General features: G+C 41.7%; 1 protein-coding gene across 1 annotated transcript in view; it reads left to right on the forward strand.

Moving 5' to 3' along the window:
- LOC125454017 (signal transducer and activator of transcription 1-alpha/beta-like) overlaps positions 1–14,170 on the forward strand; it is a 49,354-nt gene extending 35,184 nt beyond the window's left edge. The window contains exons 23-24 of the mRNA XM_048534258.2: positions 7,742–7,844; positions 8,850–14,170. Of these exons, the coding sequence (XP_048390215.1) occupies positions 7,742–7,844; positions 8,850–8,873 (127 nt within the window). The 3' untranslated portion in view covers positions 8,874–14,170. The remainder of the gene's footprint in view (positions 1–7,741; positions 7,845–8,849) is intronic.
- Positions 14,171–14,239: the final 69 nt, after the last annotated feature.

Below are 14,239 nucleotides of genomic sequence, written 5' to 3' on the forward strand. Positions count from 1 at the left end.
TCAGTACGTTGACAGGCCGACGAGGGGAGAGGCCATTCTAGACTTGGTGGTCGGAAACGAGCTGGGGCAGGTATCAGAGCTTGTGGTGGGAGAGCATTTTGGTGATAGTGACCATAACTGCCTCACATTCTACATGGCTATAGAGGAGGAGAGGATTAGGCAAAATGGGAGGATATTTGACTGGGGAAGAGGAAACTATGATGCGATTAGACATGAGTTAGGAAGCATGGACTGGGAGCAGTTGTTCCATGGTAAAGGGACTATAGACATGTGGAGACTGTGTTTTAAGGAACAGTTGTTGCGAGTGATGAATAAATATGTCCCTCTGAGACAGGCAAGAAGGGGTAAGATAAAGGAACCTTGGATGACGAGAGCTTCTCGTCAAAAGGAAGAAGGTAGCTTACAGAAGTTGGAGGAAGCTAGGGTCAAGCTCAGCTCTAGAGGATTACAGGCAGGCGAGGAAGGAGCTCAAAAATGGTCTGAGGAGAGCCAGGAGGGGGCACGTGAAAGGCTTGGCAGAACGGATTAGGGAGAACACAAAGGCTTTTTACACTTATGTGAGGGATAAGAGAATGGTCAAAGAAAGAGTAGGGCCGATCAGGGATAGCATAGGGAATTTGTGTGTGGAGTCTGAGGAGGTAGGGGAAGCCCTAAATGAATTTTTTGCTTCTGTCTTTACGAAAGAAACGAACTTGGTAGTGAATGAAACCTTTGAAGAGCAGGTGTGCATGCTGAAATGGATAGAGATAGAGGAAGCTGATGTGCTGAAAATTTTGTCAAACATTAAGATTGACAAGTCACCAGGCCCGGACCAGATTTGTCCTCGGCTGCTTTGGGAAACGAGAAATGCAATTGCTTCGCCACTTGCGAAGATCTTTGCATCCTCGCTCTCCACTGGAGTCGTACCTGAGGACTAGAGAGAGGCAAATGTAATACCTCTCTTCAAGAAAGGAAATAGGGAAATCCCTGGCAATTACAGACCAGTAAGTCTCACGTCTGTCGTCTGCAAGTTGTTAGAAAGGATTCTGAGGGATAGGATTTATGACCATCTGGAAGAGCATGGCTTGATTAAATGCAGTCAACACGGCTTTGAGGGGGGTAGGTCATGCCTCACAAACCTTATCGAATTCTTTGAGGATGTGACTAGAAAAGTTGATGAGGATCGAGCTGTGGATGTGGTGTATATGGACTTCAGCAAGGCATTTGATAAGGTTCCCCATGGTAGGCTCATTCAGAAGGTCAGGAGGAATGGGATACAGGGGAACTTAGCTGTCTGGACACAGAATTGGCTGGCCAACAGAAGACAGCGAGTGGTAGTAGAAGGAAAATATTCTGCCTGGAAGTCAGTGGTGGGTGGTGTTCCACAGGGCTCTGTCCTTGGGCTTCTACTGTTTGTAATTTTTATTAATGACTTGGATGAGAGGATTGAAGGATGGGTCAGCAAATTTGCAGACGACACAAAGGTTGGAGGTGTCGTTGACAGTATAGGATTCTTGGCAGTGTGGAGGAACAGAGGGATCTTGTGTGCAGATACATAGATCCCTTAAAATGGCCACCCAAGTGGACAGGGTTGTTAAGAAAGTATGTGGTGTTTTGGCTTTCATTAACAGGGGGATTGAGTTTAAGAGTCGTGAGATCTATAAAACTTTGGTTAGACCGCACTTGGATACTGCGTCCAGTTCTGGTCGCCCTATTATAGGAAAGATGTGGATGCTTTGGAGAGGGTTCAGAGGAGGTTTACCAGGATGCTGCCTGAACTGGAGGGCTTATCTTATGAAGAGAGGTTGACTGAGCTCGGACTCTTTTCATTGGAGAAAAGGAGGAGGAGAGGGGACCTAATCGAGGTATACAAGATAATGAGAGGCATAGAGTGAGTTGATAGCCAGAGACTATTTCGCAGGGCAGAAAAGGCTAACACAAGGGGTCATAGTTTTAAGCTGGTTGGAGGAAAGTATAGAGGGGATGTCAGAGGCGGGTTCTTTACACAGAGTTGTGAGAGCATGGAATGCGTTGCTGGAAGCAGTTGTGGAAGCAAGGTCATTGGGGACATTTAAGAGACTGCTGGACATGCATACGGTCACAGAAATTTGAGGGTGCATACATGAGGATCAATGGTCGGCACAACATCGTGTGCTGAAGGGCCTGTTCTGTGCTGTACTGTTCTGTGTTCTATGTTTAACATTAGTCAGGCATGGCCTCCCTTTGACAAAGCCATGCTGACTCTGCCCTATTTTACTATGTGTTTCCTAATACTCTGCAATTTCATCCTTCATTACAAACTAAAGTCTTACCGGTTAGTCAGGCTAACCGGCCTATAGTTTTATTCTGCCTCCTTGCCTTTAACAGGGGTGTTACATTATCCATTTTGCAGTCCTCTTGGACCCTCTTTAATTAATGCTTCCTGAAAGATCGCCACCAATGCCTCTACAATATCCTTAGCTATATCCTTCAGAACCCTGGGGTACATCTGGTCCACCTTCAGTCTTTTCAGTTTCCCAGCACGTTTTCTTTCGTGATGGTCAGCACATTCACCTCTACTGCCGATTTTGTCTCGAAATTCTGTTATCTATTGCTGTTTTCCACTGTGAAAACTGATGCAAAGTACCAGTTCAGTTCCTCTGCCATTTCTTTGTAATCCATTACTACTTTGCCAGCCTCCTTTTCCTGTGGTGCAATGTCCACTCTTGTCTCTTATTACGTTCCAGATATCTAAAAAAATTCTTGTCATCTTCTTTCATATTATTAGCTAGCTTACTGTCACATTCGATCATTTCTTTCCCCTCCCTCACCCCCCCCATTGCCTTAGTTATTCCCTGCTGGCTTTTAAAGGCTACACACATCTAATGCTACACCTTTTGTTTTTATCCTGTCCCTGATTTCCTTGTCAGCCATAGTTGCCTCATCCTCCCAAAAGCATGTTTCTTCTTCCCTGGGAAGACTTTCTGCTTTTCCTCCTGAATTATCCTCAAAAGCTCGTGCCATTGCTGCTGTATGCCTTCCCTGTGAGACTTCCCTTCCAGTCAACTCTGGCCAGTTCATTCCTAATGTCTTCGTAGCTACCATTTTATTCATTTGTTGTAATACCGTTACATCTGATGCCAGCTTTTCCCTCTCAAACTGCAGGATGACCTCTATAAAATTACGGTCACTCCACCCCCCCCCCCCCCCCCCCCCGCCCCCCCAAGAGTTGCTTCACTTTAAGCTCCCTAATTAAGTTTGCAAATACCAAGTACCATTTCATTTGTTGTAAAAACCATGATTTGACCTGAAGCTTTTGAAATTAAAATTGTGTATGGAACGTTGGAACATGCCAATTTAAAAGATGATAAAATGTGAGGCTGGATGAACACAGCAGGCCAAGCAGCATCTCAGGAGCACAAAAGCTGACGTTTCGGGCCTAGACCCTTCATCAGAGAGGGGGATGGGGTGAGGGTTTTGGAATAAATAGGGAGAGAGGGGGAGGCGGACCGAAGATGGAGAAAAGATAGGTGGAGAGGAGAGTATAGGTGGGGATGTAGGGAGGGGATAGGTCAGTCCAGGAAAGACGGACAGGTCAAGGAGGTGGGATGAGGTTAGTAGGTAGGAGATGGAGGTGCGGCTTGGGGTGGGAGGAAGGGATGGGTGAGAGGAAGAACAGGTTAGGGAGGCAGAGACAGGTTGGACTGGTTTTTTTGGATGCAGTGGGTGGAGGGGAAGAGCTGGGCTGGTTGTGTGGTGCAGTGGGGGGAGGGGACGAACTGGGCTGGTTTTGGGATGCAGTGGGGGAAGGGGAGATTTTGAAGCTGGTGAAGTCCACATTGATACCATTGGGCTGCAGGGTTCCCAAGCAGAATATAAGTTGCTGTTCCTGCAACCTTCGGGTGGTATCATTGTGGCACTGCAGGAGGCCCATGATGGACATGTCATTTCCCTGGACTGACCTATCCCCTCCCTACCTCCCCACCTATACTCTCCCCACCTATCTTCTTTTCTCTCCATCTTCGGTCCGCCTCCCCCTCTCTCCCTATTTATTCCAGAACCCTCACCCCATCCTCCTCTCTCTGATGAAGGGTCTAGGCCCGAAACGTCAGCTTTTGTGCTTCTGAGATGCTGCTGGGCCTGCTGTGTTCATCCAGCCTCACATTTTATTATCTTGGATTCTCCAGCATCTGCAGTTCTCATTATCTCTGATACAATTTAAAAGATGAGTAGGGTTTTCTGAACGTCTTTAGAATAGTGTGTGATATTGAGGACAGAAGGGCTGAGAAATAGTGTTCAGCAGCTCAGGGTCAATATTGTGGACTAAATGAAATTGTTCAGCAAAACGTTTGGTTACACAGAGGTAGAGGAGACCAGATTGTGAGCAGAATATAGCGTATTAAATTGAAAGCAGTACAAGTAAATTGCTTGTTTCAGTGTTTGCAGTTGAAATGAAGGGGATAATATCATCTCCTCTGCTTGCTCAGAAGGCCCTGTGGAAGCTCAAAGGGTATCATAGAGGGAACTGTCCCTTTCAAATGCTAAAATGGGAAAGGATTAATGCATTTGCACCGGAGGATGATTCATTGATCATGGAGGCAGATTATGTGGCAAGTGAGAATGAGGTATGGTCTGCTATGGAGCCAGACATAGTGAGGGTGTAGTTGAGGGCCTGTTGATCACAGTGACAAGGAATCCTTAATTGAGAAAAAAGAAAAATATAGGAGGAGGATAATATTATTACATATGCTGCAAAATCCAGCATTATTTCAATTTCAATTATTGCACTTCCTATGACACTTGAAATCTGGTAATCAACCTTGCCTTATTTTAATCCTTTCACTGTAGGTGGTGCTGTTGTTCAAGTCACTGGTTGAGTGTTCTCTATTAGCTACATGCAGAGCTATATCGGCCCTGGCTGCAGCTAGAAGTCAATGACAACCAAGTTTCTTTTGTGTACCTGCCTTAGAATATTAAGGTTGGGAGCAATGGTGATAGTTTTGTATAAAAGATTTGGCATTTTTCCTCTATGGAGTTGAATTCAAGAAGGGTGTTGATGTTAATAATTATTAGAATTTCCAATGACTCACTGGTTAAACCTCAAGATTTTTATTTGGATAAATTTGTGAGAATAAGATATTATGTTTTATAAACCATTTTTATATTTTACAAAACAATATGACTTTGCAAATTAGGACAGCTGGATATGTTTAAGAAAAGGCAAAAAGGATTTTAAGAAGAAATTCCAGAGCCAAGGGCCCGGCCAGCTGAAGGCATAGCAACGTAGATGCTCAAGTGGCTGGAATTAGAAAAGCAGAAATATCTTGAATTGAGATGAGAAAAGCACTGGGCACTCAGCAGGTGTGGCAACATCTGCCGTACTTGTCTTTAATTTAGATGTCGGAGGGTTGTTGGATTGGAGGATATTTAAAGATGGTGGAAGAGCCAGCACGTGGATGGATTTGAAAACAAGGAAAAGAATTTTATAATGAATTTATAATCAACAGAGTTGGTGAACTGGATTTGGAATTAGGACACCGTGGAGTTTTAGATGGCCTCAAGTTTACAGGGGTTAGAGTATGCGACTGTTGAATCTAAAAGGTACCGAAAGTATGGATGAGAGCTTGAGCAGCAGATCAAATCAGTCAAGGGCAGAGTTGGGTGAAGGTAAAGTGATTAAAAATGTGTGGTCTTTTAACAATAAAGAGTACAGCATAGGAACAGGTCCTTCAGCCCATGAATAGCTTACCAAACACATGCCTTTGTAAATAAAACAAAATTGCGTCTCCATGCTCCATATTTCCCCAATAATATCTATTAAGATGCCTCTTAAATGTTGTATTGTATCTGCCTGTGCCTCTACCACTTCCTCTGGCAGTGCATTCTAGTTATTTAATGTGCTCTGTATGTAATTAAAAACTTGCCTCTCGCGTGTCCTTTAAACTTACCCCCTTTTACCTTAAACATGTATCTCCCAGTAATTGAGATTTCTACTCTTGAAGGGGGGAGGGGGAAAGACACCAACAATGTATTCTAGCTATGCCTCATAATATTGGAAGTTTCTACCAGGAGCCTGTGAAAGGGTTGTAAACCATAGGTAACCTTGTGTAGAAATGCTGCTGGCTATTTAAGTAAAACACCTGCTCAGTAATTTATAAATCCCAGGAGGTTTAGAAAAAGAACTTAGTTGTTTTTGTATATAACCATGTTTTGCTGTTCCATTTTTATTTTAAATGTGATTTTAAAAAAAATGCTTGAATTAAGGCTGCTGGTGATCCTGCATTTTTAATAGGTTGACATTTTGCTTTTCACATTTATGATGATTATTTAATCTTATAGCTGTACCTGTGCAAGACGGTAGAGAGTGAGATGGATAGTCGAGCAGCAATGATTTTTGTTTTCGCGATGAACGTAATGGATAAAGTTTTGGCGAAGATCTGTGGGTCGGGTTGTGGATGAGGTTGTTGACTTGCTCGCCGAGCTGGCTTGTCTATGTTTACATGTTTCATCACTATGCCAGGCAACATCATCAGTGGAGCCTCCGACTGAGGCTCCACTGATGGCATCACCTAGCATGGCGACAAACCGGCTGAACAAAAGCAAGTCAGTTCAGGGAGCAATTCAACAACCTCGAATACGTGGGATTCTGTGTCAGAGAAGCAGGGGTTGCAATAAGAAAAGTGGCCAAAAAAGACTCAGGTTGTGCTTCTGGTTTGAATGATAACAACCATTTGGGCAAGAAGAGATGAGTGCATTCATATAGATGTTGTTTGTACTCTTTCAAATAGCTTACGTTATGAAAATATTTTTCTTCATTCATTTTGTAATCACTGTGGCTGTATTATGCCAACAAACTGAATTTTAAAACTTGAGGATTTAGGACAATAGAGCGGGGGAAACTATTAACTACAGAGTCCTGGCAGTGGAATATCCTCTTTCCAGAGATTCCTTCAACATTTTGGAACAGGTTAAAGAAATTAGTTGTTTTTTAATAAAGGGAAAGATTTTGTAAAGTAAGAAATTAGAAATGTTAAGTGTTTTTATCCTTGTTTGAAACAGTCCATTAGTGCACATGCATCTGTCCACAACACTATTGGTACTGTCTTCAGTGAGAATACACTCCCTAGTGCCACACAACACAACCACCATAGTGACTAGGCATCCAGGAGACGTTAGAAGCTAGAAGCCATTAACAGTAGCAGAATTATTTGAGCACAATCTGCAATCTCAGGGCCCAGCATATCCGCCACTCAGCTGTTACCATCAAGCCAGTGGATCAAACCTGGTTCAGTGTACAGTGCAGGAGGGCATACCTGAAGATGAGCTGTCACCCTGGTAGCCACCAAAACAGGACTATTTGCACACCAAACAGCATTAGTAGCAAGTTGTAAACAGAGCTCCGTGATCCCACAGTCAAAGTATCAGATCTAAGCTCTGCAGCCCTGCAACATCTAGTTGTGAATGGTGGTGGACAATTAAGCAACTCACTGAAAGATGTTCCACAAATATTCCCATCCTTAATGATGTGGGAGCCCAATACGTCAGTGCAAAAGATGAGGCCAAAGCATTCACAGCAATCTTCAGCCAGAAGTACCACATGGATGATCCATCTGTGTCCTTCAGTGGCCCCCCACTATCACAGATACCAGTCTTCAGCCAATTCAGTTTCCTCCACATGATATCAAGAAACAGTTGGAGGCACTAGATATTGCATTAACTATTTCCTTTCCCTCTGAGGATGTACCTTTTGAGTGAAAATAACTATCTACATTTGTGTTTCCAGTCATCCCTCACGACTGCAGTCGACAGAAAATCTTCTGCCTATGTCTGTGGAGGATTTTGGTGAATTGGAGCGCCACTTAAGTCCCTCAGAAATTGACACAGTGGTAAGTTAGTTGAGAATCCAAGTGCTTATAACTTCCACTTTGTAAAAATTATTAGAATTGTTGATGCATATTATTGAATGCAGCAAGTTTACTGTATATCATGTCCTTAATCACTTATACAGTAAATGCAATCAGAACTTGTCACCTAATTTTCTACAGTTGCAACTTGTACACTTATGTTAATGATTTTAAAGTGTGTGGAAGTGCTAGAAAAGTGAAGTAACTGAATAGGGGGCCAATAGTGATTTGTTTGTCTAGACCCCATAGTAATTATCACCATTATACATTCCACAAGTTGATAGGTTGGGTGGGTGGGAAGAACATTTCCAAGAACAATCCTGAAAGTAGCCTGTGTATCCATGTTCTGCTTTTGCAGGGTGAAGAAATTCCAGGTTCCATTCTTTTCCATCCCCGTAATCTTACATGCTTCAAAAAGATCATTTCTCAACAAGCTCTCTTTAGGGTATACTCAGGTTTTGGAAAAGTATAGGTGATAATGAATGTATTGTGAATTCAAGCATTCTTTTGCTTCTCGAACAGTTCCCAAGAGGTGGAAGGAAGACCTCCCTGCCCCTTTTATACCACACCCCCTCTCCCTCCAGTGGTCACCTTTCCTTAACCCAGGGCTCCTGTCCTATTTGCCTCAATTTCAAGTCTCCAAACCAGTTCCTTAACCTGGGGCTTTGTGTACAACCAGCAGTGCTGTCGGCTCCTAATGGTACTGCTAGTACTGAAAAGCTGGCCAGATGACACCTGCAGAAGTCAGGAACCCTCTAGTTGAATGACTAAATGCCTAAGTTGACTTGAAACTACGCTAAAGGTTCTTGGGAATAATTAATGGGGAACAACCACCTTCTCTTTAAGGACAATAAGATTCATAAATACTTCTTCAAAAGGCATTTGTATAATTTTATGCAGCAATGTTGAGATTTCAAAATATTGAATTGTTGCAGTGAAACAGTTCAGTCTCCTGAATACTAATTGTCTTGTTTTTTTTAAAAAAAGATGTGTTCAACATATCCAAGTTAACCAAGGTCCTCTTCGTAACTGTGAATCGACAAGTTATGGATGTCTTGTTTGGAAGCTGCTACAGTAGCCCAAAACTGAGCTTCAATGTAAATAATGACATTTTTCATGTAAACATTGCAAAGATAAAGTAGCTACAGCATGAAACCATTTGTTCACGTTTAGAGTATTTGTATCATTTTCATATTTTCTTGAACTTAAATACTAACTGTACCATTAAATTTGGCTGTTCTATTGTGATTCTTTTAAAGCAAACTAACCAATTTCCTTTTGTTCATCAAGACTTGAGAGATGGCTCTTGGGCTTGGAGTTCTTAAAGCTCCTGTCCTGCCTAACATTATCCTAGGTTGTCTATTAGGATCCTTTGCCCTTTCTCCTCCTCAGCTTCATTGTTGAAGACACCTGGTTCTAATGGACACATTTCTGACTAAATTCAGAATTTGAAATAGCTACTTAGTTCTTTGTACAGAGCCTACTGGCAATGTGTGTTCATTCTAATGTTTGTGCTAATTTATAATGTTACCATACCATATCCCCTTTTAAGTATCAACTGTCAAACACTGGCTCCCATCTTTAAGACTACTTATCGTCTCACTCATTGCCATCTTCTTCCACTCACCTGTTAATGAAAGCTTCAGATCTCACTTCTGTAACTGTTAGCCTTGATTATTGCAGTAGCACCTACAAGTTTCCCAGTTCCCATTGTCAAAATTAGAGCACGTTCAATATTCTACTTGTATCCCACATCAAGCTTTCCTTCCACCGTTCTCGTTCACTGACCTAATTCCTTGTCCTAAGGAGGTCCTGATTCTCCAACAAGTTAAAAAATTCTTCAGCTCATATTCCAAAGCTTCATTCCCTCTGGAACAACCTTCAGCACATCAAAAATATTCAATTACCCCAACTCTGAACTCTTGTGCATTCCCTACTTCAACTGGAAGCAGCTGTGCCCTTAATTTTCTAAGTCCTTAACTTTAAATCTGACATACATTTTCCCATTGACTTTTTAAGGCATTTCTGAAACTTAACTTTCTGCCCAATTTTCAGGTCATGTCTGAATACCTCCTTCAGCACAATGGTCAATTTTGGGCTGGGGTGCCATTGTTAACTGTCTTATGATGTTTCCCAATGCTAAAAATGGCATTTAGAAGGAAATTGTCGCACTGTTTATACACAAATCAAATGACAAAATACTTGCCATAATTTTCTGATTTGAAACAACACCAGAGTACTTGTTTGAAACAGGTTCAGTTTTAATGTAAATGGATAGTCACATTAATCATCCTATTACGTTTCTAACCAAACTTAATATCATGTGCCTGAACATTTCCATGTTTTACTGATATTAAGCAGTTCTGTGCAGATCTGTGGCACTAACAGAACATTTTAACAAAAATCTTGGATTTCTAAACTAGGTAATTATTTTATATCCACGCTGAGCAGTGAAACCACGGTTTTTCAATACGCCAACCCCACCACACAAATGTCATGCCCACGTCACATTTCAAACAAGTGAGCACACTTTAAAACAACTGCCACCATTACTTGCTCAAATGTGGAAAAAAACATTCATCCTCTTAAGAGCTGTTTGCTTTACTACTTTTCAGCATTCTTATCTCAATAACTCTGTTAAAGTGTGCAGTGTAGTGGGTATTCATTTTCAATCCAGCATTACAACCAAGTGATGTCAAAATCCATTTGGTTCAACACCTAGTCCTATCACTAAACTCCCAGGTAAACTACAGTAATTAAAAATCAACCTCAGACAGATTGGCTAAATCTAACAGAAGATTTGATACCCTTGACAAATCTTGGAAGTCAAATGCATGAAAACAAAGCAAGTGAAATAACAAACTAGCCTAGCTCCTGAACTACGTTAAGGCAGAGGAGTAAAATGAGACACAAGACTAACTTGATATTACTTGTAACCTGATGTATTTTAGATATTTGTGGGAGCATGTGGAATGAAGAGCAATTGCAGTTTCAAAGATAGTTTTGTATTAGCCAGTAACATAGTAGCAATCCAAACTTGCATTGCATTACAGCATATGGAACAGAGAAAGCTGATTACAGCCCCATTCTACACTTCAGTACTTGTATTCGTACCGAGGATCTATGCAATGGATGATCACCATCTTTGTAGTGCCTAGAATTCTGAGTGTAACAGAAAAATAGGTGCAGGAATAGGCATTAAGCCCTTTGAGCCTGCACTACTATTCAAGATGATGGTGGTTGATCATGCAATTTCAGTATCCAATTTCCATTTCTTTCCATACTCCCTGAACCTTTTAGCTGCAAGGGCCATATCCAGTTCCCACTTGAATATATCCAATGGCCCCAACAGCTTCCGGGGGAGAGAATTCCACAGGTTCACAACTTGTGTGAAGAAACTTTTCCTCACCACAGTCCTGAATGGCTTACCCCTTATTCTTAGAATGTGACCCCCACCCCAGTTCTGGACTTGCCCAGCATCAGGATTCTGTGTTACTATGAAAGCCTCCCTCATTCTTCTAAATTCCAGTGAGTACAAGCCCAGCCAATGCAGTGTTTCCTGCCATCCCAGGAATCAGTCTGGTAAATCATCAATGGATTCTCTCGACAATAAGAATGCCCTTCCTGAGAGCAGGAGGCCAAAACTGCACACAGTACTCAAGGTGTGGCCTCACCAAGGTCCTGGGTAACCGCAGCAAGACAAATCCTCTCACAGAGTGAGAGCATGCCATTAGCTTTCCTCACTGCCTGCTGCACCTGCATGCCAACGTTCAGCGACTGTTCCACCATGATACCCAGGTCTTGTTGCACCTTATCTTTTCCTAAACTACCACCATTCAGGTAATAATCTGCCTTCCTGTTTTTGTGACCCAAATGGATAACCCCATATTTATCCATATTGTATTTCATTTGCTAAGTATTCACCAACTCAGCCAGTCTCCCTGCAGCCTCTTAGCATCCTCAGCACAGCACACACTGCCACCCAGCTTAGTGTTATCTGCAAGTTTGGAGAGATTGCATTCAATTCCTTCCACCAAACTGTCAAATGTATTTGTGAACAGCTTAAGTCCCAACACCAAACCCTGTGATACCCCACTCATCACTGCTTGCCACTCTGAAAAGAACCCCATTTATTCAAACTCTCTACTTCCTGTCTGACAACTAGCATTGAAGTGGATAGAAAACATTACCTCCGATAGCATGACCTTTAATTTTCCTCACTAATCTCAGGTGGAACCTTGTTAAAGCCTCTTGAAAGTCCAGGTACACCATCTACTGATAAATCCTCTGCACTTTGAGGATTTGACCAGTAGAGTGGACGAGGATGTATCAAGCATGACTTCCCTTTAGTGAATCCATGCTGACCAGAACAGACTGTCGCTACTTTCCAAATGCTCAGTATTACATCCGTAATAACTGACTCCAGCATTTTCCCCATATCGGCTAACCACCTATAATTTCCCCATTTTCTCGTTCCCTTTTTTAAAAGAGTGGAGCTACGTTAGCTACCTTCTAGTCCATTAGAACTCTTCCCGAGTTTACAGAATGCTAGAAAATGATCGCTAATGCAGTTATTTTTCGGGCCACTTCCCATAAGTACTCTGGGTTGCGCAGCATTTTGTCCTGGGTTTTTAAATCCCATCTATTTCCCCAATACCATTTCCTGACTGATAAGGATTTCCTTCAGTCCCCTAGCATTTCCTGAAGGTTATTTGTGTAAAAATATTGTCCACTTTTGCCCAAGTCTGCTAACAATCTCAAGCCCAGCTGGATTTGAAGACTTCAGTTTTAGAATTCAGCACTGGAAAAGCAGGCTCCTGATTGAAAATCTTGCCTGCTAAAAGAGGATCTTTGGTCAAATTGACTAAAAAGTGTTTGAAACTTATACCTACAAGGAAACACTAGGGGGGGGGGGGGGGGAAGCTTGTTTTTCATTTTTCTCATGCAGAATTAGAAGTGTGTGTGTTCAGGAAAGCACAGTATAAATAAAAATATGCAAAATTTCACAGGAAGTTCAGACATGATCACTATTGCTTCAAAATTTCAAGGCAATGAAACAATACTTTAGTAGTATAGTTTGTTTTAAAATACTGAAGAATATAAGGTATTATTCTTGTAGCAAAGGAACAGAGCAGACATGTAATTTTAGTCAAAATTACTAGAAGTCACGCTACCAGTAGCGTACTTCACATACAGAGTAAAACAAAGGTCCAAATCTTTGGATGTGGGTTGATAACACTATTTCCCATCAGAATATGAAGAAGTTTTAATTGCTTACCTCCAATCTTTTGGACCAGATGGCGAATATGACAGAATGCTCACAATCTGGGAATCCTTATAGGGAGCAGCACAGAGAATCTTCATAGAAGATTCCTTTTTCTGGCACTACCTGCTAAATAACTAGTTCAAAATGTCCAAAACCTATTGGAGTGAAGTATGTAAGTCACATGGGTGAGGGGGTAGATGGTGGGCGTGTATTGGAGTAACTGGGTTGGGGGTGGTTGGACAATCAAAGAGTAGGGTCAGTAGTATAGGTACCCCTCAGTCATAATTGGCTTTTATCCAGCTAAATTACCAGAGTGATTATCTAGTTAAGTCTGAACCCTCAGATTTGACTCAATGGTGATTCAGATTATTTTGGAGGATTCAGGAGACTGGGTAACTTCCCAAGCAATTCTGCACAGTAAACACTTAGGACTTCCCATTACATTTCTTGAGGTATGTCCAGTTCATGAAGATATAGAAAGTGGAAGATTCAAGCCAAAGTTTTTCTTTTAGGTCTATTCACTGTTCAGGATGCTTCATTTGTACCACTGAAAAGGTGACTGAGAACCGAAGCTTCTCAAAGTTTACAGTCTAGCAACTGAAAAACACGAGAAGATTTTTTGCAGTGATATCGGGAAATGAGAAAAGCTAAATGCTCAGCAGCTTGGTGAGTAAAGACATCACTTGTTGCAGGTCATGAAATCCCCAGGCTCAGTTTTACTTCAGTACTTAGTTGAAGTTAGCTGGGCTCCTAGGAAAATAATTTAACCTCATCTTAGTTTTTCTCCTCCAGTTGGCCACTAAGAAAAAAACGCAACCAGTGTTCCTGGTTGAAATAACTGTCCATAGCAGAATAACCTAACACAATATAGGATTATAAAAGTGTGTAAAATGCATTAGTTTTGCCCAGTTGTATCAGAGATGCAAGTGGAACTGTCTTTCAGAGAGTGTATTAAGAAGAAAATGAGGACAAAAGCTATTTTTCATAAAATAAATCTCTTACAGATGTACTCCAGATTGTTATTGACAAATGCCACCCAATAAAGCCATCAATAATGATTATGGAAAGTTGTGTTCCTTGTGGAAATTCTGTTTGTACATGACACTACACT

This window comes from Stegostoma tigrinum, chromosome 7 (genome assembly GCF_030684315.1).
Source record: "Stegostoma tigrinum isolate sSteTig4 chromosome 7, sSteTig4.hap1, whole genome shotgun sequence".
Classification (NCBI taxonomy): domain Eukaryota; kingdom Metazoa; phylum Chordata; class Chondrichthyes; order Orectolobiformes; family Stegostomatidae; genus Stegostoma; species Stegostoma tigrinum.